Raw genomic sequence first — 23,901 nt, 5'->3', positions numbered from 1 at the left:
TTTGTGGCAAAGTCTGTAGGGTGAAGTAATCTCTGTAATCAGTTCTTTGTCTTCCCTTAGGCATCTTGTGTTTGCAAGCCTGGCATGATCGCCCGGCTTCCTTCATTAGAATGTTCTTCATTTGCCAATGACTGCCAGACGTATTTTTGTGATTTCTCTTCTAAGTGTGAAATTAATTCCCATGGAAATCCCAGGTACGCCAGTTTAAGGATTGCTTTTAAAGCTTATTCTGCAGCTAGAATGGAAATTAAGTGTTGGTTAGCTACAATTTGAAGAAAGAGAGATTGAAATGAGAAGCAAGAAGTAGAGTTGCAGAATGACAGAGAAGAGAGGGAAGAAATGCCAGATCTCATTTAATGCTCCCAAGCAAAATGTTTAGAAATTGATACCCTGTAGATGAAAAATGATGCCAGAGCTAGGACTATTTTTTGGCCTACCAAAAAACTGTGTGCTCCAGGGCAGAGCTGAAACTGTGGCTTTCTACTCTGAAGACAGGCCAGCAAAGGGCAGAACTCCGTGTTCTGCACAGCCCCTGACTTCAGCTGGCGCTCAGCCCTCAGCGGCCAGAGTGATGTCAGACCTCCCTTTGGGGTCTGGTGTCCCCAAACCAGAGAGCAGAGCTGGTGCTTGGACAAAACCCAAACAGGAAAAAACGTTGGTTATTGGCCAGCGATCTCAAGTAATCTCTGAGCAATGACCTTATGGTGTGTGAATCAGGATGGAGGTTTTCACATGCCGATAAACTTTTCTGCAAAAGTCATTAGAGTGTTTAAGGCCCTCCTTAATTCTAGAGCAACCTGAAGCTAACCAGTGAGTGGGGGCCAGCATTTCTCACTGAAGCTCAGGAGTCATGAGAGCTGTTCACAAGATTTTCACTTAGCTTTGTGGGGTTTGTGAATTATCACACATCTTCAGATGCTGTAGTGACTGGCTGAGTAACAGGATAGAAAGGCATTAATTTAATTAATTAACATTGTGACTATCTGTACCCTGAACGCTAAAGTAGACTGTTCTCATGTTGATTGTATCTGAGAAAACATCTTCTTTATCTTTGGTTAGGGCCAAAGCTATCTGCATTCCAGAGGCATGCATCTTATTTCCCATCCCTTAGGTGAGGGAGTAATTACTGAGCTCGGAATTACACCTCAAGGTGGCAATTCCTCTTTCTAATGCAGATGCTGCTTTTGTCCTACTCAGATTTGTCAAAAGTGGTGTGAGAACTTCTTTATAATGTTGAGTTAGCTTTCCTTCTTGTCTCTAGCTGCGTGTGTAAAGAAGGGGAGATTGGAGATGGGAGAAGCTGCTACAGAGATCTCATGAGTGAAATAAACAAGCATAATTCTCGTGGAATGTTCAGTAGGAAATTAAATGTTGCCAGGAAGATGTTTGGTAAGTGCCTTTTGAATTTGTTTGGGGAATTAAGCTGGGGGGGGAGGGAGGACGAAGCCTGTCAGCAAGAGGTTGAAAGCCTTTCATCATAGTAGAACTTTGGCAGTGCGTGCCCACAGCCTGCAAAATTAAATGCACTGCATCTCTGAATTCACATTAGCAGTTCTGGCTTGTGAACTGAGGAGGTAACTGCAAAGAATGCTGTGGATGTGTTAGTTATTTGACAGCCCTGGTGAAAAAAGAAGGAAAACTTGCTCTGGGGTGTGTGTCAAACCTGGTTTCCCTCAAACCAGTGGGCCTCCACCTGCAGTGTCTGCACTGAAGGCTTCAGCTATCATGGGATTTTCTCCCTGTTATATACCAGAGCTGCCAACACTCGTTTTGAACTGTATTTTCCACACTGATCTGCAATCTGAACAGCTGCAGTATGAGCTCTGGGTTCCTAATTCCAGCGCAGCAGGACTTGATAACAAGCAACCTTTGTTGATAGGAACTTTGTTGATGAGCCTGACAATGGAGTGAAGATGGACACCTGTGGGTTCACAGTATCTTCACAAGAAGCGTATAGTTTCAATTAATCCTGGTGGCACCCAAAAATGAGTTGTTTCAAGTGGAAAACAGAGAACACGTTGAGTAGATTAGTAAGCACATGGAAGCTTAATTATTTTAAACAGTCTGCAAATTTCAGCAGTGATTCGACGTGGACCAGTCACCTGTAATCTTCAGCAATCTTGTGGTCAAATGCTTAAAATGAATAGCCACGTGCTGAGCTGTGATAAGGTAGCAGTACCAAGATGCCCTCAGTTCCATGTAAACAAGTACTAGTCACATGCCTCCTGCTGGAAATGTGTAGATTGAATAGTGCTGTTAACATCAAGAATAATTATTGCTGGAGTTGAGTAACATCTGAGTAACTTTGCTGCGTTGTCACTCTTTACAGTTTCTGGTTGTTCAGTGTTGCTGACTAAATACGGGCCTTTCACTGTCTTCGTACCTTCCCTTCTTCCAATTAATGATAAAATGGAATTAAACGTAAGTTTGCTTGCTTTTAGCAAATGTTTGCCATCTTAAGGTTTCTTCCTGCCTGAGTTCTGCAGCCTGTAAAAACTGATGACAAATGAGAGAGTATTAAGAGAAGCAATCCCTTGCAAGGACCGCTTGTTGTCTTGTTCAGCTGCTGTCTCTCAGAGGATGTCACATCCCTGGCATTATTTTTAAAACCCCTCTCTCTGTCTTCATTATTGACAGGGTTTTTTTTGTTTGTTTTTAACGTCAGGAGCTATAACTTCAAAAAGTTTAAGTTCTTCTGCTCATGCTTGTTTAAATCTCCAACCTTCCCTGTGTGACCGTTCTCAAACATTTATGTGGCTTTTAACTGCTTTAGTGTGGGGTTTTCAGAAGGTTCAGAGATCTGCATCGAGGTGTTGGATGTGGGGCCAGTTCCTTGGTATGGCTGTAGGTATGGGTACAGTGTCAGCTTCTCAGGAGGAGTTCATTTTACAAATAGGGAAAGTAAAGATGACAAGACTAGAGAAAACTCCTATGGGAGCAGGGCTTCAAGTAGATCCTACGGGTCACATTACGATTTTATTAATTTTAATTCTGTTCATTTGCAGTAGCTTTTGTGCAGTTGCTTAATACCTTATTGAGCAGAGCTTTCTACTAGCACAAGTCCATCCTGTGCTGAGTCCACAGTGGCAGTTCCTGTAATCGTAGAAAATAGATCAAGACAGACCCTTCTAGTCTACCTGTTCCTGAAGGATTAGTTCCACATAAGTCAGTATCAACAGCTGATTGTCTTAAGAAATCACTAGTGATGGAAAACCCCGAAAACAAAGAAAGAAACCAAACGTAAATTCAGCAGATTAGGCCACCTACATGGACCAACATAAACAGAGATTGTTTGTGCAGAGCTTAGGCAAGTATTGTAATCTTGGCTATGCGGGAATAGTTTTAAAACTGTCCAGGTCCTATAGGTTTCTCTTCAGGGGATTCTTCTAAAATCACTTTCGAATGAATCAGTCTCTCTGTGTTTGCCACAGTGCTTCTCCAGTGATGCAAAATGAAGAGGGAAGCTCAATATTGTATGCAAATTTTTTGTTATAGTAATGTTAGGGCTCTTTAAATGAAGTTTTTGAAAGAGCATACAATTTCTCTTCTCTGTACTCCCCAAAGGGTACCACTGCTGCAGATTTGTGCAGGATGCACATTGTTCCTGGTCTGCATTTGATAGAAGACATGGTTAAAGCCAAGACTATGTGGACCTTATCAGGACATCGGCTGACATTCAGTAATCAGGTAAAAGAACTCCTGAACTGAAGTCCAGGACTACTATTTTCGTGTAGGACTGACCAGAGTTTGGGCACATCGTTTCCTCGGTGTGCTTTCTTAATGAGAAAACTGTTTTTCTCTAATCAGCGTGCCTGTAATCACCTACATGGTTTTTCATTTTCACTTCTCACAGAGAATAATGAAGTTTTAAGAGATGGGGATGTCACAGATTTCTTAGGTTATAATCTTCTTATCAGGGCAAAAATCTTCTTCTTTTGACACTTGTCCTATATCTTTATGTCTGAAGTTAAAAATAGTCACTTCTCTGCTCCTTGGTTTTTACCATCCACTTGAAATGTGCACACAGGCATGGTGTGAAACTGCTTGCATTTCTTTAGCCTGGAGAAGCAAAGTAGTTTTTGAGTTTTAAGGTGGATGTGACATCGTGGAACACATCTGAACACATCTGCTGGGTCGGTTGTGAATCAAGCTGTCAAATACAGACTGTCCTGGTAGTCCTGGGGCAAAAAAAAAAAGTACGCAGGTGAAAAGAAAAGGCTGAAAAAAAGGCTGTAATTGTTCTTGCTTAGCAAGAGACTGTATCAAAGTGGTTTCCAGTTGTTCCTGTTTTAGAGGATGCTCTTTTATCAGCTTGTTGTTATACAGACATAATGCTGCTGTCTCCCAGCAAGATCCTTTGTGAGATCCAAAGCAAGATGTTTTAAGGGTAGACAAGCAGATGTTTCTGCAAACAACCAGTTAGGCAGAGCCTGACTCCTAAACCTGGTAAAGATGTTTCTGCAGTCCAATATGCGTTCTGGAGAAGAAAGCTTTTCCCTGCAATGTTACCAACTGCAGTATTCTGTCACCCTTTGGGCTGAATGCTTCTCCTTGGAGCTCATGTTCTCAGACATAGCTACATGCTGAGTATCTCCTCTTCCACTTACCCTATTTGTTCCTTTTCTCCTTTTCAACTGACTCATGTTTTCCAGCATCCACTGTTCTCTCTCCATCCTGTATATTTCCAGTATGCTTGTCCACAGCTGTCCGGCTCTCCCTTGGCCATTTCCTCTCTGAGGATCCAGCCTTGGCCTCGAGGTCTGGGTTGTAATACATGCACCCTGCCTGCACCGAAAGTACAAAGCACTATTTGGAGCTGGGGCATCTGAACAGGACTTATCAATGGTCTTTATACATTTCTTTCCTGTTTGTTTACTCTGGAGTCTTTTGATCCAGGAAGCCTTTGTTTCAGCCGGACTTCCCAGAGATGTGAACTGAAATGAAGGTCAGGGAGGAGAAGTTCAGAAAGAGCACAGAGAAGCTGTGCATGCCTGTACCCTGGCTATGGCTGCAGCACCAATACCTTGGGGCTCACTTTAAAGGTGCACCTCTCATGCACCTCTGTTCACCTACCTTCAGTGCATGATTGTGCACAGTATGGAAGGACCAGAAGCCTACCTTATAATTTAGAGAGCCTGACTGTTTGGGCTTCGTTATGGAACACCTTGTTGCTTTAGGAGCTAATAAAAGCTTCAATCAGAGCTGTAGTTTCAGAACTGCTTCCAAATGCTGTGTTTTGGTACCCAGGAGGCAGCATGCCTCTCTCTTTGTGCTTGGCAGCTCAGTGCAGCAGGTTGGTGATCGAGGCACCCTGCCACGTTCCACAGCTGGGAGCAAGCATTCACACTCACACAAACCTAAATCTAGAGATGATTGTCCCAGATTAGGTCTTCTTTCTCTGATAAGGTTTCAGCATACTCCAGGATGGACGTACTGCCCGCACTCGTGTAGGGGTGAGATGTTTGTTCTGCACTGAGGGCATCCCTTATATTTACTTTTTCCAGAGTAAACCCAATTGTGTCTTCACTTTGCTAACCCAATGATTATATAGATCTGTAGTGATCCCTTGAATATATACATGAAAATAACCTTGCAATGTTACCCAGGGACACACCAAATCATTTCGATACCAAGATGTGCCAGGGGAGCTGTACAATGTTCTGCAGTCAGATCTCCCAGCAGCCAATGGTATCATACATATTGTTGACACCCTAAGGAAAAAAAGTAATGCTGACAACATTGGAAACCCACAGGTATGCACACGTTTCTACTTCTTCTGTTTTATAGTATGGTAGAATAAATACTTTAAAAATATCTATTTCCAAGGTTGAAATCCTTTAATCAGTGGGGTATTTTTAAAAGAAAAAAGGAGTTTTGTTTTCAACTCCAGATAAACGTACCTTTAAAAGTAGCTAAGAGCACGGCACAAGCCAGATACAGTCTTTGCAGTGATGCTTTCACAGTGCTTGGATAAGTAGAGTTCTTATTTCATGAGTAAGGTCACTCCCTTCATAGCAAATAAGCTCTTTTGCTGTTGTACCTTACAGGAGAGTAATGGCATAAATACTGAAAAAGTATTTTTCATATCAAGTTGAAATTAAGATTTGCTTTCTAGGGGCTCTACTGCATTTTGATATTATATTCAGAAATGTTAACTTCGTGTTAAAAGTATGTAAAATGAGGACAGATAAATCTCTACAGACCATTGCAATTTGAAGTAGTGTCTTATGTTTTGACACTGGGAAGGGATTTAGGAGTTATAGGTTCAGCCTCTGCTTCTGCTGAGCACATTTTCCTGTTAACTGGGAAAAGTTTTTGCTGCAGCTCCTTCATTGCTATGTCTGAGCACTTTCATATTGTTTCTATATGCAGAAAGAAGGCAGAAAAAATTCACATAGAATGACATAAGTTCTTTGATTTGGTAGTTTGCACCACTGTCATTAATCTGTAAAAATAGTTGAATTGTGTGATATTACAGTTATATCTTGTGTTCAAAAAGTAGATAGAGTATTGTGTTAAGCATTAGTAGTTCCTGAGCTGAAGTGCCCTGAGGATGGTTGTCAGAGGCATAAGTTTTGGGTGTATATGTGGACTTAAAAGTGCCCATTGCTGATGAACTAAAGATGCTCACAGTCTCACCACCTGCATGAGGATGTCTTCCAAAAAGGATTCTCTAAAATCCAGAGGGATCATGAGGCCGAGCTCAGTGTCTGCGTGCCTCAGCGTCTGCAGAGGAGGGTTTGCATCTACTCTGGCTGTGGGCAGGCAGAGCAGGCTTTACAAATTTCTCTAAGTCTTGGATGCTCAGCACAACAGTGACTGTCACAAAAACTGCTGATGTATATGCTCACATTGTGATGGCTGGAAAAAAAAAAAAACCTTTAAGAAGATGGCCCTTTTTTTTTTTTTGTCCTACAAATGGTGATCTTCATCTGCAGTCCAAGAAGAGTGTGCGGTGAGGTGCGGAGGTGTGTGGCACCAGGCTGTGCCAGAAGCTGCTTTGGGTCAGGGTGTGAGCAGGGGACTGGTGGAAACCAGCACCATCCAAGAACATCCAGCATTATGGCACTGAGACAGAGGCAGCTTGCTCAGGGAAGGCAAGACAGCAAGAATGCTCCCTGAAGGCTTCTATTTCCAATGTGATGTCAGGTGTACACATATGGATTGTATTTTCTCAGTACTGGAGCTTGTTTGCAGGTGGCAAAATGAACTCTTGCCCTCAAATCAAAGAGCTTTGAGATGATAGAGCAGGTCCTCAGTCTACCAGCCCAGTTCTGCACAACTACAAGTTTCATCTGCAGTTGGGAGTCGGAAAACAAAAGAGTGCTCAAGTGCATGAGAAACCTGGAAACTCTGGTTTGCTGCACATGAGAAAAGTCTGTGTCTAAGCTGCTGTAGGCTTGGTCCTTGCCAAAAAATGTCTTTGAATCCATTGAGGCTTTCTGTAGACTTGAAGCATGGCAATCCTTAAGTAGCAGCTGGCATTCCGGTTTGTGTTCAGACTTCGCTGCAACCCTGGTCACTTTTCTCTCTGTTTGTATCTTCTCGCAGAAAACCATTGGGGAGATCCTTGCTTCCACAGAGATCTTCAGTCGATTTGAAACCATACTGGAGGTAAGCATGTTTATGTCTGCCCCAGGAAGATGTGGCATTGCTGCTGTGCACTGCCTGCTAGTGCTTTTGTGGGAATTTTGGGTAACATTTAAATGCATCTCAGTTATTTGTCTTTCTGGATGCTTTTGTCTGACTCGCTTCTTATTTTGATTATTTTATAAGCATATGTAATGGAAACATCAGCACAACCAGCAAGCATGCAAGTCTCTTTACCACTTTCTTCCCCACCTCTCCTTCCCATCTTCAAATCATGATTAGTTCTTGACCATTGTGCCTGTAAAAGAGCAAACGTTACATGTCTGCCCGTGTCAAGATGGGCTGAAGCTGCCTGTTGGTTTGGTGTAGATGTCTACATAAATAATACAGTCCTCAGGTCTTAAATGTTTGAAGCTGCTGCCCAGGCTTCATTTAGCTAATATTTTTACAATGTAAACACAAAATTAGCTAAGTTCAACTGTGATTATAAGCTTTCTCTCTTTTTCTTCTTCCATAGCAAAAAGATACCAGTTTAATATCTGTACTTAAAGCACAGGGAATGTTAGTTCAGTGCTCTTTTTCACATTAGCTGCACTCACACCAGTGACTGCACTGCTCAGCCTGTTTTTATGGCATTTACATCTGCCTAATGACAAGCCTTGTCTCTTGTCTATACCAGCTTTTCAATCTCTACACCTGGTGGGTTGCTTACAGTTTCCCCTCTCTTTCAGATAGATCTCCCTTGCTAACTCATGTTGTGTCCATTGATGAAATCTTTTATTGTTTTTGCAGAACTGTGGCCTGCCAGCAATACTGGATGGGCCGGGCCCCTTTACTGTATTTGTACCCAGCAATGACGGTGTGGATAAATTAAGAGATGGAAGGCTCATTTATCTTTTCACAGAGGTGAGGGCTCGTAATCCTCTACCACATCTTGAACTAGGTGTGTTGCAGTGGGCTGTGCTGGCATAGCTTGTGCAAGGTATCTGCTCACTGCTGCAAGTTGTCTTTCCTGCAGCTGGCTAACCCATGTCTCTCTTTCTGCGAGGCTTTGGGAGACAACTGAATGCTGGTGACACCTGTGATGATATTTAGCCAGATTTAGTCTGGTTTTGGGTTTTCTTTTCCCCTTTGTGTATGGGAATATGAAGGAATTTATTTTCCAAGTGAAGTTGCTGCTGTAGTATATTGGCATTGTCAGTCATTTGTTAAAAGAAAATGTAATTGCCTCTTCTCACTCCTGAGCATTGAAGGGCTGTCCAATTATTTTGCTCTCTTCTTTCCTTAGGGCATAAATAAGCTCCAGGAACTTGTGAAACATCATATCTACACTTCAGCAGCGGTAAGGCAGGCAGCACTAATCCTCGATAATTGGAGCCCTTTGGGCCAGCATGTAATCACCTATGTTGTTTGGCACAAAGGTTGGAGTATTGAAATGGAGGCAAAATATTTACCATGAAAGTAGTTGCCAAAAGACTGGTGCACTTCCATCATGAAACTGCTCCTTTTCCCTTCTGCTTGGGCCCCATTGGTGGTTAGTGATGGAAAACTGTTGTGAGTGAGCCTATGCTGTGTGCTGGCACCACGGTGCTGTGTGGCAGGGTAAATAAAATTAAGACATGCATTAACAAGACCTTTTCACTTATGCAATAAGCAAGATAAATGTTTAAAATCATTAACTTACTCTAAAGGTTTTGTGTACACTCCAGCATCATAGTACAGCATTCTAATCACATATCAATATTATGCCAGTCTTTTGCCGAGGAGGAATGTCAGTCCTTAGAATTTTCTGAATTCCAACACGGAAAACAAGCATCACTTTGGCAAAACAGCAAAGCACAGTTTTTCTTGCAGCTGATGAACAACTACATTGGCAATAAGCTGAACTACTTATTTTAATAAATTGTTGGACTATCATAGGATTATCATAGTTTTTAGAATTTGTGTCAAACCCTTATGTTCAAGTTTCTGTGCAGTAACTGCAGTTTACATGTCCTCTGCCTTTAGAAATAAGCTCTTTTATTAGATCAGAATGAATTACCTACTATGCTTCTGGCTCAGCTTTACTTGTTCATTCAATATGCCCTGTATTACCTGTATCAACAGGGGACACTATTAATAGAAACTTGATTTCAGGTATGCTGGACACGAGGAATGAAAACCAAGGCCACTGCCACTGCTGTGGTTTTTGTATTGCAAATGATTCACACCAAGTCCTGATTTCCCTTTGGGCAATTGTGCGTGTTTGAGATAATTCATTAAATGTAAATGGTAAAGTCTAAATCCCCTTCAGAAGTATTTTTAGGTGGAGGAAATTCTGAAAGAACTGCATAAGCTGTACTAAAATGGCTCTGCTTATTCATGATGCTGTCCCTCCATGGCGTTGTTTTTTTTCTTCAGATAACTGTGGAGAAACTGATAATGACGCCACACATCGTTACAATGGCTAACCAGATACTATCTATCAACATCAGTGCAGATGTGAGTATGGATCAAAACCCACTCAGGCAAACCTCCTGTTCTAAGAAAAAGTCTGGATAAGGTTCTAAATAGTGAGTTTTCAGCCTATCTCCGTTTCCTCCTATGCTTTAAAAATAGACTTAAGTGGGGTCACTGAATTATTTTTCCTTCTTATCCAACCAGTGACTTCACTGAATGGCTTGACTGTGTGTGGTTGCACTTGATGTTGCATACCATCTCTTTCCTGCATTGGTGTTACGTAGTTAATACAGTCTAATGGGATAAAATTCTGATAAATTATTTGTGTTTCCACATCAGGGAAGAATTATGATGGATGACTCAGAGATCCCCTTAAACATGAGAAACATTGTGGCATCAAATGGTATTATTCATACCGTGGATGGCATCTTCATCCCTCCTTCAATAATCCCCATTTTGCCTCACAGATGCAATGAAGAACAGCACAAAATTGTGACCGTAAGTCAACTTGGCCCATTCTCATCTTAGCCATTGCTGTAGATCCCACACTCACCTGGAGGAACAGAAGCCGAATGTGTAAATTACACCTGGGCAATGTCACTTCGCCCTGCTTTGTTGGCAATCAGCTGTTTTCTTTTAGTCTTTCTTTCCTTACATTCATCCTACCTTTAAGGCCTTGCGCTCTCTTCTTCATACCAGAGTTACTAATTCAGCTGAAAATGCTTTGTTCCCATTACCATCAGCATTGGCCTCCTGTTAGTGTGTATGGGGAGCTGTCATTCGGTAGTGGAAGCTGCAAACACTGTATGGTATTCTCACATAAAGAGTTTTGTATACATTACTTTAGGTGCATGTTCCCCAAATTGATGACTGATATGTTACTACAGAAAGAGAATACAGCTCTAATTAGGGAAAAAGTATCTGATTTGGAGCAATGCGAATTATCTGAACTAACCAGAGGATCGATATCACTTTGAGGATGCCCAAAGTGATTTACTGCATAGCTGTGTGTCTCATGGCTCACAGGGTGGAGACAAAGTCCATCCTGAAGTCAGATGCAAACTCCTCATAACTTCAGAGCCACTTGATTTGAGCAATAAACTTATCCTGTTTCAGAGTGTGGAAACTCCCTCCTAAGAATGCTTCTGACACATGTGATGTTTTGGATATACAGTGGGAATAGTAGCTCGGTGTCATTCTTGGAATGGGGAAGGGGTTCATTGGGAAGATGAAGTTTTCCACTCTTGTTTTCTTAACAGGGCTCTTGTGTGGATTGTGAGGCTCTCAACAGCAGTGTTTGCCCACCTGGCAGCAAAGAAATGGTGATTATTTTTGGATATTTTTGTAATTTCTTCTTTCATGTGACATACAAAGCACACTGTGACAGATAATTGCAAACTCAAAGCATTTTCAAACAAACGCAGTGCAGGAAAGTCAGTTGGTAGAGGAGAACAGCATGGCTTGTTGGAGGATGGCTTGTTGAGTGGACCACAGCCACTCACTGCCATCCGACTGTCACCCAGAAACTGCTCTGGCTGCCTCTTATTCTGAAGACTATTTGCTGAGTCAGTGTAGAGAGCTGTGAGACAGTCTCTACTAAATTAAACTGTAGATGTGCAACTCTTTCCTGCTCATACACTGTGTCTTCCAGATCCTCCAAATTACCAGAACCAGACCTGGTCACAGTAGTACACTGCAGTAATACCACTGCTTGCATTGTAGCCAGGGAATCACAGCAAGCTTTATTCACTGCAAAGAGTGAGAAACAATTTATCCTTGGCCTGTGCTCACTATTGATTCAGAATGAGCAGAATTAGCTGAAGGTGGAGTAAGGAGGAGCAGGCAGGGTGCTGGCGTGAAGACTTACCCTACGCTGGGTTCTGCAGAACAGCAGTTTCCAGGAAATTCCTCTCTGAAGGCCAGGCCTGAGTCACTGCCTGTGAAAGTCAGACAGGTGCTCACCACTGTTAATTATCAGGTGTCTTCTTTTGGCTCTGCATGTTGGGATTACTTGCTTGTGCTGTCTCAGCATGAATCATAGAATGGCTTGGGCTGGAAGGGACCCCAAAGATCACCGAGTTGCAACCCCCCTGCCACAGGCAGGGCCACCACCCTCCAGATCTAGTACTAGGCCAGGTTGTCCAGTTTCCCATGAATGTAGGAAGTGGAGCTCTGCAAAATCTACAGCCACTTTTTCCTCAGGTTGAGGCAGGTGTGACAGAATCGTGCTGGGCCCAATGCCTGCGTGTAACTCCTGGTGTATTTAAGCAGACATTATTTGCAGTCCTTTCCATTCCCCATCCCTCTGTCTCACCTCGACCCCTATAGTCATCTCCCTCCCGTCCCTTTCTTTCCCATTCTCACTCTCCCTCTGTCATTCCCTCTTTCTCTCCCCCTCTTCCCCACTCTTTTCCTGTGCCTTTCACCTCCTCTTTATTACCCTCTCTTTCTCCCCCACTCCTCTCCTCTTTCCCCATCTTTCTCCCCTCCCCCCTGCTTGTGCTCCCTTCTTTATCACACATACAATTGTTAGAACAAAAGGGCAGTGAAAGGAAGCCTCCTTTCATGCTGGGCTCATGTTCTGGGGTCTTTCGTACTTGGGATTGTGCTCACCTTGGCTCCTTTGTGAACTTCCTTAGCTCAGGGTCAGACACAGTTGCTATCTGCAGCAAGAAGAGCAGAGGGGAAGGTTACCAAGCAGATAAAACCAGGCAGCACTGACTTGATTTGTTTCTCCAGGAACTAACGCCATTCCCAAAAGAATGTGTCTACATCCATGATCCACAAGGACTGAATGTCCTGAAGAGGGGTTGTGCCCGGTACTGCAATCAGACCATTGTGGTGAGTGTGTTGGAAGGCTGTACCCCTTTGACAGGAGCTTAACTTTGCTTTGCCTGATCCATGGAGAAGATGTCCAGCTCCTTGAGTTGAGTGAGGGTGGGGTGGGAGCCAAGGGAGGGCCGTCCCATGCAAAGGTCTGTCCCTAGGCCCAGCAGGTGTGTTGGCTGCCCACCCTTTGGTAGGCAAGGAGCAGAACACAGCACTAGCCTGCTATGAACGTAAGAAAGCAGCTCAGTTCAGCTCCAGTACATTCAATAAATGTGCATCAGTTTCAACCAGCCAAGCCAGAGGGAGGCACGGGACAAATGATGCGGTGTTCTCTGAGTTTTAACCATGTCTCTCAGAGGAAGCAGAGCTCAGTGAAAGTGCCATAAGCTGTGAAGTGATTGCATCCTGTTTATGAAGCACTGTCAGATGGGTCAGAAAAGTGGCTCTTGTAGAGTTTACAGACCTCACATTTGACTGCAGATCTTGAGCTGTCCCAGTGCCAACTATACAGAAAGATTTGCGGGTGTCTCATTAAACAACGGGCGGATGTTTGTCTTGTGATTCCTCTTTTGTTGGTCATTGTAACAAGGTTTGCAATCCAAGACTGCTGCCTCCCTCCCAAAGAAGTACTGAGCGATGACAAATGAGGGGCAAGTGGGACAGTATTGTTAGTGAAATAAAGAGAAACGTGGGCATAAAAAAGTCATAGAAATGAAACAAAAAACAATTAGAAAGTAGTAGTTTATATTGAAAAGAACTGGCTGCAGTCAGAAAGAGAGGAATCTTTGGAAAACATTTTCAGAATTAAAGGTAAAGTCCAAAGTTTTATGTTTGGACTTGATCTTAAAGGTCTTTTTCAATCTAAATGATTGTACAGTTCTAAGTATGGGTGCTCTTAGAAACACAGATAACAAATGAGGCGGTCTATTTCAGTATAGCCTGTGATCACAGGAAGGAGGACCTGGATTTCAGAACTGTGGGAGCAGACAACTCCAGGCAATATATTCTATATCACTTGATGCTTTAAGGATTTTGCTTTTGTCTCAGAAACCTGGGTGCTGCGAAGGATTCTTTGGTCCAGACTGCACGCCATGCCCAGGGGGATATACCAACCCATGCTATGGCCGGGGAAATGTAAGTATGAAAGATCCTGCTGTGCTGCAATGAGAAGTTCAGTCAGGGTGTTTAGAAAGAGTAGTTTGCTTATTTCTTTTGGAATGGCAATGTAGGGTATTTTTCTTCATGGTAACAGTTGTTCTAGATAAGTGTAATTCTGGATTTGTGCTCCAGGCCTGAGCCCAAAGCCACAGAAGACCCAAGGAAGATGGCATGTACTCATCAGTGGGCTTTAGCTTTTCAGCTCTAATGTCTTTTGCATTTTGTTTCTTTCCAGTGCAGCGATGGCATAGATGGGAATGGCAACTGCCAGTGTTTTGAAGGTTTCAAAGGAATAGCCTGCCACATCTGTTCAAACCCAAACAAACATGGCGAGAACTGCGATGAAGGTTGGTAATTCTGAGAGAAAGACTACAGCAAAATGTAGGGCAAAGATAGAGAGCAGGTTTGTGTATCCAGAGTTCCCCTCGTGCAAGACCAGTGCTGTGAAAGAAGTGGTGGAAATGTCATTGCAAGTGTCCCACCAAACAGCAGTAGAGAAAACACGGCTAATATGACAGTGGTAATAAAGGTCTTGGAAACTGGACAAATGTAGGTGTGCAACTTTGGTGGACATCTCTCCTGTTAAAAAAGAAAAGGCATTTTCATTTCCCACTTAACAAGGACCTGTGTTTGATGGTCTAAGTTTGAGCCTGTCTTTAGAAGCACAAAAACCTCTCGGACCCAGGCAGTCCCAGTGTCTGTTCTGTAGCCATGTTTTGGTGAATGTCTCTCAGCTGGCACCCCTGTGTTAAGAACTGGGACGACCATTTGATGTCATGGGAGATTGTGAAGGAAAGATGAGAATCTACAAAACCCCATTGGTGTGGTGGCTTCAGGTCTGATCTTTCTTCATATCCTTGACAGATTGTGGCTGTGTCCATGGTGTGTGCGACAACAGGCCTGGCAGTGGGGGTGTGTGTCAGTCCTGGTCCTGTAAGGAAGGCTATACTGGAAAATTCTGTGACAAGACCTCCAAGAACTGTGGCCCGAGCGGTCTGTCCCAGTACTGCCATCAGAATGCTGTCTGCAGCCTCAGTGACACAGCAAGGTCAGTCTTTTTGGCACACACATTCAGGTGGGCGGGTTGTCATTGTATAGACATACAGTGGCTGTGAGTCTGCCAATTATGTGTATCTTTGTGTACCTGTTGCACAGAATTGCTCAAGTGATGCAGCCAACCTGCGACATTAGAGATCAGGTTCTTGCCTGTTTGCAAGGCTCAAATTGTCATTTTGCTCTCTGCTGTCTTAAGAAGGGATTGTTGTCCTTTTATTTTTAAGGTGTATCTGCAGGGATGGATATGAAGGTGATGGGTTTTCCTGCCAGCCCATTGATCTGTGCAGCCAGCCAGAACGAGGAGGCTGTTCTTTGAATGTAAGTGGGGTTGGACTATCAAAGTGTGCAGAAAGAGCACTGAACAGTCATAGCAGGGATCCAGGACTCTTAGATTTGTTGGTCTTGTGCCTGTCTTTCCTTATCTGTAAGGTGGGGCATAATAACAGCTACCTCAACACAGTCATTGTAAGGAGGTCAGTCACTTGGTTGATGGCCAAATGGAACACCCCAGGGATGAGTTGGCCAAATGTGTTGGCAGCCACAGAGATAAGCTGCACAGGTTTTTGTTTTGCATTCCTTTTCCTCTCATGGTCTCTTAATATGTGTTCAGGCTGTAGCTTGGCTGTGAGTATTCTCGTATTTCTAGTAACCTCCAAAACTGCATTATCATCCTTAGTAAAGAGCTGTGGTTCTGCACAATGGAAGGAACCACCCAAATGGTCAGATCTCTCTGTGATTTTGGTCCCTCAGTGAGAGGAAAGCATAGAAGGAAATAGGATGGCGCTGGGTATACAGAAAATCTTTGCAGATAGAGAGCTGCAGTCATTGCTGCCTCCATGTCTGGGCAGAAAATTGCTCTCCTCCTCTTCAGGGAATATTTTTTCTGTAATGGAAGAGCTTTTTGGGGTGGCAGGGAACGCCCCAGGAGTTCTGAGCCACCTTAAACACAAGTGTCCACCTTTCTGAAAACATGGAATGTTTCCGGGATCACTATGATGGTTTCCTCTAGGCCATTTCTGAACAAGATGCTTCCGGCCCCCATCCCCCGATGCTGCAATCAGAGCTGATCATTCAGAAGCTCTCCTCAGTCTGATGAAGGAGATTTGTCTCTGCATTTGCACAGCATTCCTTCCTCTCCTGTGCTGAGTGTAATGCTTTTCTCTCCCATCTCCTGCAGGCCCTGTGCACCAGTACTGGCCCTGGCAATGCCACCTGCCAGTGCAACGTGGGCTGGACTGGAGACGGGAAGGCCTGTGTGGCCATAGACAACTGCATGCAGGAGAGCAGAGGGAACTGTCACATCAATGCTGATTGCATTTATATCGGCCCTGGTCAGGTATGGGCTATGCTAAGCAAACTGATGGTTGATGCATGTTTCCTAAGCTGCTCTGTGAGATTGCTGAAGGTAGAAACTGGGCTGGTCATCAGCAAAGCCTGATTGTTTGCTGCCAGAAACACCAGCTTCTGCTAGGCCCTCACAGGGTACTTGTGTGGTGGGGGGACACTGGTATGTTTGAAGCTGCTACACTACTCTGACACTGCTGTGCAGCTAAGGGAAGAAACTACAACTTCATAACAAGGCACTGGTTGCTGTGCCAAACTTGTTCCCAGATCTCAGCATTGTCTCTGGGCAGTGCTAAGACTGCCCAGAGACAATGCTAAGAAAATCACATGTGGATGTTTGGATAGTCAGTAAGGAAGCCATGCTGAGACTGGGGCATCTTTGAGGTTGGAGAAGGCTGTGTGGTTTCTCAAGTTGGTTGTTTTTCCCCACTGAGCAAAGGGAGCGTTGGACCACAGGCTCAGAAATGGTGCCAGATCTTCAGCAGAACACAGCTTTTCCAGCTGCCTCATACGCAGGAAGCTTTGAAATGAACTCTCCTCTCATTCTGTTCACAAAATCTATGTTGTTCTTTGAAAAGCTGGAAACAGATGGAAACTGTAATTCCCAAGTGTCCCTCTCACTGCCAAGCAGCGCAACAGATCAGTACACTTGAGTAACCATGCAGCATGTGTGCTGTAGTAGAGGATGATGCCTTGCTAAGGAACTATCTCTGCATTTTCAGCTCTTGAGGAAGAAAACTTGGGAAAATCGATTGAGAATAGATTTTGCTGCCTAATAACAATTTTGGGTTGCAAATGAAGATGCTCTGATAGATCTGAAATGTCTCTTTCCTGCAGAGTAAGTGTGTCTGCAAGAGAGGTTATGCTGGTGATGGCCACAACTGCGATGCAATCAACCCATGTCTCATGGACAATGGTGGCTGCCATGACCTGGTGAGTAGTTGAAGAGGCTAGCGTGGCAATGGAGGTTCCTCTGTTCCCTGTCACAACTTTTCCAGCCATGGCATCCAGAGTATTGCAGGAATTGATGTCGCGTTATCCCACTGGCATGCCTCTGAGGCGTTATAAAGATTTGATCTCTGATCTACCTAGGGAGATCCTCTGATTTTTGTGAGTTCACACAATCCAAGGCAATCAACTAGGCCTTGCTGTGTAAGGTATAAACTCAGTGGCATGTAGAGGCAAGAGGAGGAATATGTTTGTGTGTGCTCCTTTAGCCCAGGTGTGGGAGGCCAGTGTTTGATTCCGAGGTCAGTGTAACACTTCATAACCTGTGTTTGCTCTCCAATTTCTCCTTCTGTTGTGTTTGCAGGCCATGTGTGTACCCCTTGGAGGAGGGGAGAGGTCCTGTGCCTGCCCTGAAGGCTATGTTGGAGATGGCATGACATGTTATGGGGATGTTCTGAAGGTGAGTAAAGAATAAATATCAGAGGTCTTCTTGAGGTCAGTGAGAAACAGCTCTCCTCCCCTCTCCCTTTTCTTTTCTTTTCTCTGTTACCTGAGCTGACTTCTCCCAGTGCCAGACAACACAGTTTATTTTTGCCTAAGACCACAGAAACGCTAGTGATACCAAGGTTGATGTGTTCAATAAATCATTGGCAGTACTTTCCAGGCAGTTTCATCCCTGTCTGTCCTGTGCAGTACTCTCTATTGCTTGGAAAATTTTTCAGTTCAGAGTTAGCTAGGCCTATTTCTGCCACTAGAAATATCAGAGTCCGTTATGGATTCAATCTCTGTCCCTGGTAAACAGCAGCAATTGCAGACAACTTGAAAATAACTCACTTATTTAGGAATAAATACTTTTCAATTGATAAAATATGCATATTTTTAATGGCTAAAGTTTGGTTCAGGAGCACCCATCTCTCCTCATGAGACAAGGTGCAGGTAAGGTTGTGAGGTTAAAAAGGAATGCCAAAGTCACTACTGATGGATGGGTTCCTGCCCCCTGCCATGGGACTCCCAGTCCTGCAGCCCTGGTGCTCAGTTGAGGTAACCCTTCTTTTGTTTCTCTTTGGAAGGAGCTGGCCAGGAGTTCCCACTTCGCAGGCTTCTATGACTGGGTTAAGGTAAGAACTTTGGATTTTATGTTGGAGTAAGGCTGTGAAAACACACAGTGATGTATGGTGTCTCACTGAGCCTCTGTTCAGCCATATGCACAGCTTTTGCTAGGGATAATTTCAGTCCCTCCTATAAAAGTGATGCTCAGTGTTCAGAAAGAATTTATGGATTTGATTGAAGGGATTTGAAAAGTAATTGAAATGTGAAAGTAGACCGTAAAGTCGCAGATTTCTCCTTGGCAAACAGATGTCAGGTGTTTCAGATAAACTCCCATTTGATTGCCAGCAGCTCTCATACCACATAGCAGGAGAGCATGCACACTCTATCTTTCTGCATGCCCATCCCACAGGACTGCAGAAGCAGGGTGGCTGTGGGTTATATTTTATGGAACAGATGTGGCACTGGCACGTCTTATTTGTTCATCTTTGTGCTTTCGACAACAGAAATCTCTCTTCAGCATCCCAGCAGGAACCAATGTCACTGTTCTGGTGCCATCAGAGGAAGCTATTAAAAGCTTGAACAAGAGTGAGAAAGATTTCTGGCTGACTCCCTACATGCTGCCATTTTTAGTCAGGTATGAGGAGAGTCCTGCCTCTGCTTTCCTATGCCTGACAATGGTAACAAAATTGTACATGCTCAATAAAGAGTTATGGAGAGATAAACACAGAAACATAGTTAAATGTATAGCAGGCAAATAATATAGTAGGTATTTGGAATGTAACAGAGCTCAGGCAATTGGAAGTGGATTTATTTTTCGTGTCTGTGCAGAGAGAGATTTTCCCTGTCATAAGGATGTGTAAGGCCAAGTAACTCCTTGTCATTCTCACCACATGCTTACCTACTTCATATGAGAGATGTGTGAATGTTGGGTGAGATGACCTGATCTCCATGTTGGTATGAACAGCATCCTCACCGTTTCTTTATCTGCCTACATTCCCTTCAGGGCCCACTTTCTTGAAGGTGTCTTCACTGATGAAAAGCTCAGAAAGTACAACAGGCCAGAATTACCCACCCTCAACCCGCGGATCAAATGGCAGATAAACACTGAGAGTGGTGTAAGAGTTTCTTCTATAATGAGCATGTGCCAGCTTCAAATTAAACCTCTCAAGAACTGCTGTAACCACTGGAGAACCTGGCTGGGTCACTGGTGGATTCCAACATAGGAACCTTCTAAAAACTGCACCCAGATTCATTGTGTGCAGCCTTGAACAATGTATCAGGTTTGCATGTGCCTGGTGATTTCTGATGCTTCTGCTTCTCTCTCTGATAATTTTGCAGGTATTCACCATTCAGAATGCAAGTCTAGTTGTCAGTGACATCCCTGCCAGCAATGGCATCATTCACATACTCAGCAAGGTACGATGGTATATGTCACATTGGGAAGTACAGCTGTAGCAAGTTGGTGTTGGCAACATCTGAGATGGAGGCAAGGAATAATGTATATGTGGACAGTTAGAACAGTAATGACAAAAATACACTTGATTGTCACAAGGTCCTGACAGATGTTTCCTGTATACTGGTGTTTTAAGTATATATCTCTGGGACAAGTGGGAAGGGAGTTCCTCTTCTCTTGGCTTATAGAAGAAGAAGAGTTAAGACTTGCAGAATTGTGCCAAATAAGGCACAATTTCTACTTGCTTTTCTTGCAAGCAGGGCAGAAATTATTTCCCTCAGACTCTCTTGCACGAACTTGCTGATGAGCTTGTTTTTGTTTTTCTGCAGGTTTTGTTGCCACGTTTAGGAGACGTCCCACCCAGTCCTCCAGGGCTGCAGAAACAGCTCGATGCAGTTGCCTCATTCAGTACATTCAAGAAGCTGCTAGAGGTAAGCAGTTCTGTTGTGGTTGTCAGAACAGACGTCAGCAGGTTCCCAACTTACCCTTTGCAGGTGGGCCTAAACTTTGACCAACTGGTGAGTAAAGGAAGACCATCTGTTTCCTATCATCCCAAAGTGATCTTCTAGGGAAGATCTTTTCAGCAGTCAAAGGACTGTATACTTACAGTTAGATCCCTATATCATCTTATTACAATGGAAGTTGACCATCTACTGCAGACACTCATATGCTCATATGCAGGAGGTAAAGAAACCTTGAGGAGAAGGTAGGCTTGTTAATAATCAAGGAACTGTGCTCAGTTAGCCTGGGGAGCAAGCAGTTAGACACACATGTAAAGAAGCTGTATCCCCATTTTTCAAGCATTTCCTCTAGTGCTTTTGCCTTTGTAATCAATTTCACATGCAGTCTGGCTTCAGTAAGTACAGGTGTAATTGCTAATATCAATGTGTGGCCTTTTTTAGCAATACCAGCTCATTGGAAAAATTGAGTCCTCTGAAAAATACACAGTCTTTGTTCCTGGAAATAATTCCATCGAGGAGTACTGCCATGCTGCCAATGTCACACAGTTGGTAAGCTCACTGCTTCCTTGTAGTAGCCCAACATATACTGCGATGGGACATATGTACTATTAGATCATAAACTTGAGCTCAGAAAGATTTGAGTATGGATAGGAGGATCTGATGCTATAAGCTAGGAGAAATGTGGCAGAGAAAAATGAGAGGGAGGGTTTCCTGTGATGTTACAACGGGATGTGAAAAGTCTACTGGGACTCCACATGCAAATTTATGACTAAATTTGCATATGATAAATGGCAGAAGATATTCTGCATCCTGGCTGGCCATGGTATGTATCTGCCAATTTAATACCTTTTAAAAGGCTCCAAAAAACTTTTGTGGCTTCATCCACTGAAAGAGCCATCAAGGTGTGATCAGTAATTACTATGCTCTGTGGACTTAATTAGCTACTAGAGAATGCTTAGTAACTCTTCTTATGCCATACCTTTGACTGAACTGTAGTCTAGGAAGTCAAGAGTCCTATCATTTGGTTTTTTATTTAATTTTATTTCATTTTGTGGATTTAGGACAATGAGACAGTGCAATTCCACATTGTCCTGGGAGAGAAACTCTTGCCAGCAGATTTGAGAAGTGGAGTCCATAAGAGCAGCATGTTAGGGCTCTCCTACTGGTTAATGTTTTATCAAAACAGCACCCAGGTAAGGAGGGAAGGCTCTTCTGCCTCATATCTGTTTTGCACCCATATCTGTTTTGGACACTCTTACATTTCCAGACTGGCTGTCAGTCATCAAGCAATCCATGCAAAAGAGTTGAAGGTTATCATCTCAGTCCTTTTCTTCTCCTTTGCAGAAGTTTGTCAATAATATTCCTTTGGATGGAAAATTCTTTGAGACAAGGAATGGCATTTTAATCGGGGTTTCACAGGTCCTCCAGATACAGAAGAATCGTTGCACTGCCAATACCACCACTATACAAAGGGTAATGATGATTTCCAGTTTGCTGGCTACAAGTTCCCCTACAAAATGCATAGGAGTCATGACCAAAGTCCAACCTCCATCTATTTTGTGGCTTTTGGCCATCTGAAGATTGTAGGGTCAGACTGAGGCAGGCCTGCATGCAGGAACCTCAGGCTTGCAGTGAGTCCTACCTCAGCTGAGAGGGTCAGGAGGGGGATAATGTATTATCTTTTCTGCTTTGTTTAGTGGTCTGTCTCATTGCCAGAGTGCAGAAATAAGACCTTGTGTGGAGCCTTTGACAGTAGCCAGTAGCAGGGGGACCAGCACTGTGATTTTTCTTCTTTCAGTGTTTTGAGTCACGGAGATGAAAGCATCTTTGTCCCGGCCAGCAGCCTGTACAGCACCATTTGTAGTCCAGGTGTTTTGGTGCTACACGGGCAGAGGGCACACATGTGACTTGTCCTGTTCTCTGTGCCCTAGTCAAGGTGCGGCAAATGTGAGAAGGGGATCAAGTGTCCTCCAGGATCAGTTCTCGTGGTGAGTTCATGTGCCATCTCACAGACTGTTTGCTGATAGTGCTTTGATGTCCTTTTATAACTCTACAGATGTCATCTCATTACCTGAAAAGTTCTGTCCTTGAGTCCTCCGTGGCTTGTTAATTAGCAAAGTTTGCAAGAGAAAGCAGAAACCAAGGGAATTTTATGCAGGAAAAACACAAATGTGAACTGTGAGACTTCTCACAGGGGTGGCACCGGGCCTTTGCTTGAATTTCAGGACTACTTCAAAGCAGCAGTGTGGAGAGTTTCCCCTGGTAGGGACAACAATCAGATTTCTTCTTTGATCTCTTCCTCTTTGGATGTTATCACCAAGGATAGGTGTGCCAATAGCAGTTTCCTAGCCCAGGCTGTGGATGTGTTCATGGAGATTGGCTGGTTGAACCTGCAGCTCATTTGTGAGTGAGTGACTAACACTGTCAGAGAGGAACACAATCACCATTTCATCTTTCTGCTGGCTGTGAAATGCCACATCTGATTACTTTTAGGCTTCATTACTCTATGCCAAAAATTTGCCAACCACTTTTTTTCGGTATTCATGTTGACATGCATACCACAGGTCTGTCAGGTAACGAGGCAGGCTGTGTAGGCAACCTCACGCACAGCCAGAGAGATGGCTCACTGCTCTCAGCCCACAATATCCAGATTTTAGGGCTGTTCTTGGAGGGTAAAAAGCTTAATTCCTCTGTTAAGCAGGAGCGCTGCTGTATGCATCAGAATGTATACAGTCTGTCTGAGTATTGCAATGTCTGCTGTATGTATCTATGTTAATTATATTGGCAGGAATTTCCAGGAAGCAAGAATCTCCCTATGTGTAATCTGCGCTCTGGGGACACTGGTTGCCATTTCACCTGTGCAAAAGTTTCTCTGGTAAGAAAAACATTTGGTTTTCAAATAAAAGCAGGTAGGGCATTAGAAACACAGCTGTGGAAACACAGCCTGTGCTGGACTGACATCCTGGCTGAACGTGTGCCATTGCACAGCTGAAGCAGGTTTGTCTGGGCATTGCTCTCCATCCTGGAGATAGAGGGCACCGGAGGAAAAAAATAACGGAAATGTCTGTGCAATGAGGGATTGCTGTCTGCTGCTCTTTCATTGTTACCTTGGGTTTTGCTGTAGAGGAAGAGAAGGAGTTGAATGTTTATAGTCAGATTTCCTAAGGAAATGAGGCACGACTGGTGGTATTTGACAGAAGTGCATGTGCCCTTCTGAATAACTGATGGCTAATTGGAGCCAAACCAAAGTGAGGAACAGGTTTCCCCGTTACTGTGCTCTCACCAGTTCTGTGAAAACATAGATGGGGAGAAAATTCCTGAAGAGGAAATGGTAAAAAGAAAGGTCTGTGTGAATTTGACCCCTCTTGGTTGTTGAAACATCTCCCTGGGAAGTTTGGTGGGAATGGAAAATTGGGAAGGGACAGAGGCAGTTGGAAATACCATGCCCACAGGCAGAGCTTCAGTCATCCCAGCCCCCTTGGGTACCTCTGCCTCTCCCCTGGATTATGTTTCTCTTTACGTCTATTTTCCAACTAGGTCCCATCGTGGTTGCCTCCCTCTGTGGGTGAATGC

The 23,901-nt window shown here is 43.7% G+C and overlaps 1 protein-coding gene across 1 annotated transcript in view; it reads left to right on the top strand.

Annotated features, from left to right (window-relative positions):
* STAB1 (stabilin 1) overlaps nucleotides 1–23,901 on the top strand; it is a 52,935-nt gene that overhangs the window by 12,488 nt on the left and 16,546 nt on the right. The window contains exons 10-38 of the mRNA XM_010718278.3: nucleotides 61–194; nucleotides 1,262–1,389; nucleotides 2,330–2,421; nucleotides 3,565–3,687; nucleotides 5,607–5,753; nucleotides 7,552–7,614; nucleotides 8,383–8,496; nucleotides 8,879–8,932; nucleotides 9,991–10,071; nucleotides 10,369–10,527; nucleotides 11,289–11,351; nucleotides 12,769–12,870; nucleotides 13,906–13,992; nucleotides 14,252–14,363; nucleotides 14,881–15,064; nucleotides 15,297–15,390; nucleotides 16,250–16,408; nucleotides 17,254–17,349; nucleotides 17,729–17,824; nucleotides 18,435–18,482; nucleotides 18,918–19,048; nucleotides 19,418–19,529; nucleotides 19,753–19,830; nucleotides 20,197–20,298; nucleotides 20,770–20,877; nucleotides 21,390–21,521; nucleotides 21,673–21,801; nucleotides 22,260–22,316; nucleotides 23,117–23,203. Coding sequence (XP_010716580.1) covers nucleotides 61–194; nucleotides 1,262–1,389; nucleotides 2,330–2,421; nucleotides 3,565–3,687; nucleotides 5,607–5,753; nucleotides 7,552–7,614; nucleotides 8,383–8,496; nucleotides 8,879–8,932; nucleotides 9,991–10,071; nucleotides 10,369–10,527; nucleotides 11,289–11,351; nucleotides 12,769–12,870; nucleotides 13,906–13,992; nucleotides 14,252–14,363; nucleotides 14,881–15,064; nucleotides 15,297–15,390; nucleotides 16,250–16,408; nucleotides 17,254–17,349; nucleotides 17,729–17,824; nucleotides 18,435–18,482; nucleotides 18,918–19,048; nucleotides 19,418–19,529; nucleotides 19,753–19,830; nucleotides 20,197–20,298; nucleotides 20,770–20,877; nucleotides 21,390–21,521; nucleotides 21,673–21,801; nucleotides 22,260–22,316; nucleotides 23,117–23,203 — 3,072 coding nt within the window. The remainder of the gene's footprint in view (nucleotides 1–60; nucleotides 195–1,261; nucleotides 1,390–2,329; nucleotides 2,422–3,564; nucleotides 3,688–5,606; nucleotides 5,754–7,551; nucleotides 7,615–8,382; nucleotides 8,497–8,878; nucleotides 8,933–9,990; nucleotides 10,072–10,368; nucleotides 10,528–11,288; nucleotides 11,352–12,768; nucleotides 12,871–13,905; nucleotides 13,993–14,251; nucleotides 14,364–14,880; nucleotides 15,065–15,296; nucleotides 15,391–16,249; nucleotides 16,409–17,253; nucleotides 17,350–17,728; nucleotides 17,825–18,434; nucleotides 18,483–18,917; nucleotides 19,049–19,417; nucleotides 19,530–19,752; nucleotides 19,831–20,196; nucleotides 20,299–20,769; nucleotides 20,878–21,389; nucleotides 21,522–21,672; nucleotides 21,802–22,259; nucleotides 22,317–23,116; nucleotides 23,204–23,901) is intronic.

The sequence above is a fragment of the Meleagris gallopavo genome, chromosome 14, assembly GCF_000146605.3.
Source record: "Meleagris gallopavo isolate NT-WF06-2002-E0010 breed Aviagen turkey brand Nicholas breeding stock chromosome 14, Turkey_5.1, whole genome shotgun sequence".
Classification (NCBI taxonomy): Eukaryota; Metazoa; Chordata; class Aves; order Galliformes; family Phasianidae; genus Meleagris; species Meleagris gallopavo.
This window is presented reverse-complemented; position numbering and strand designations above follow the sequence as displayed.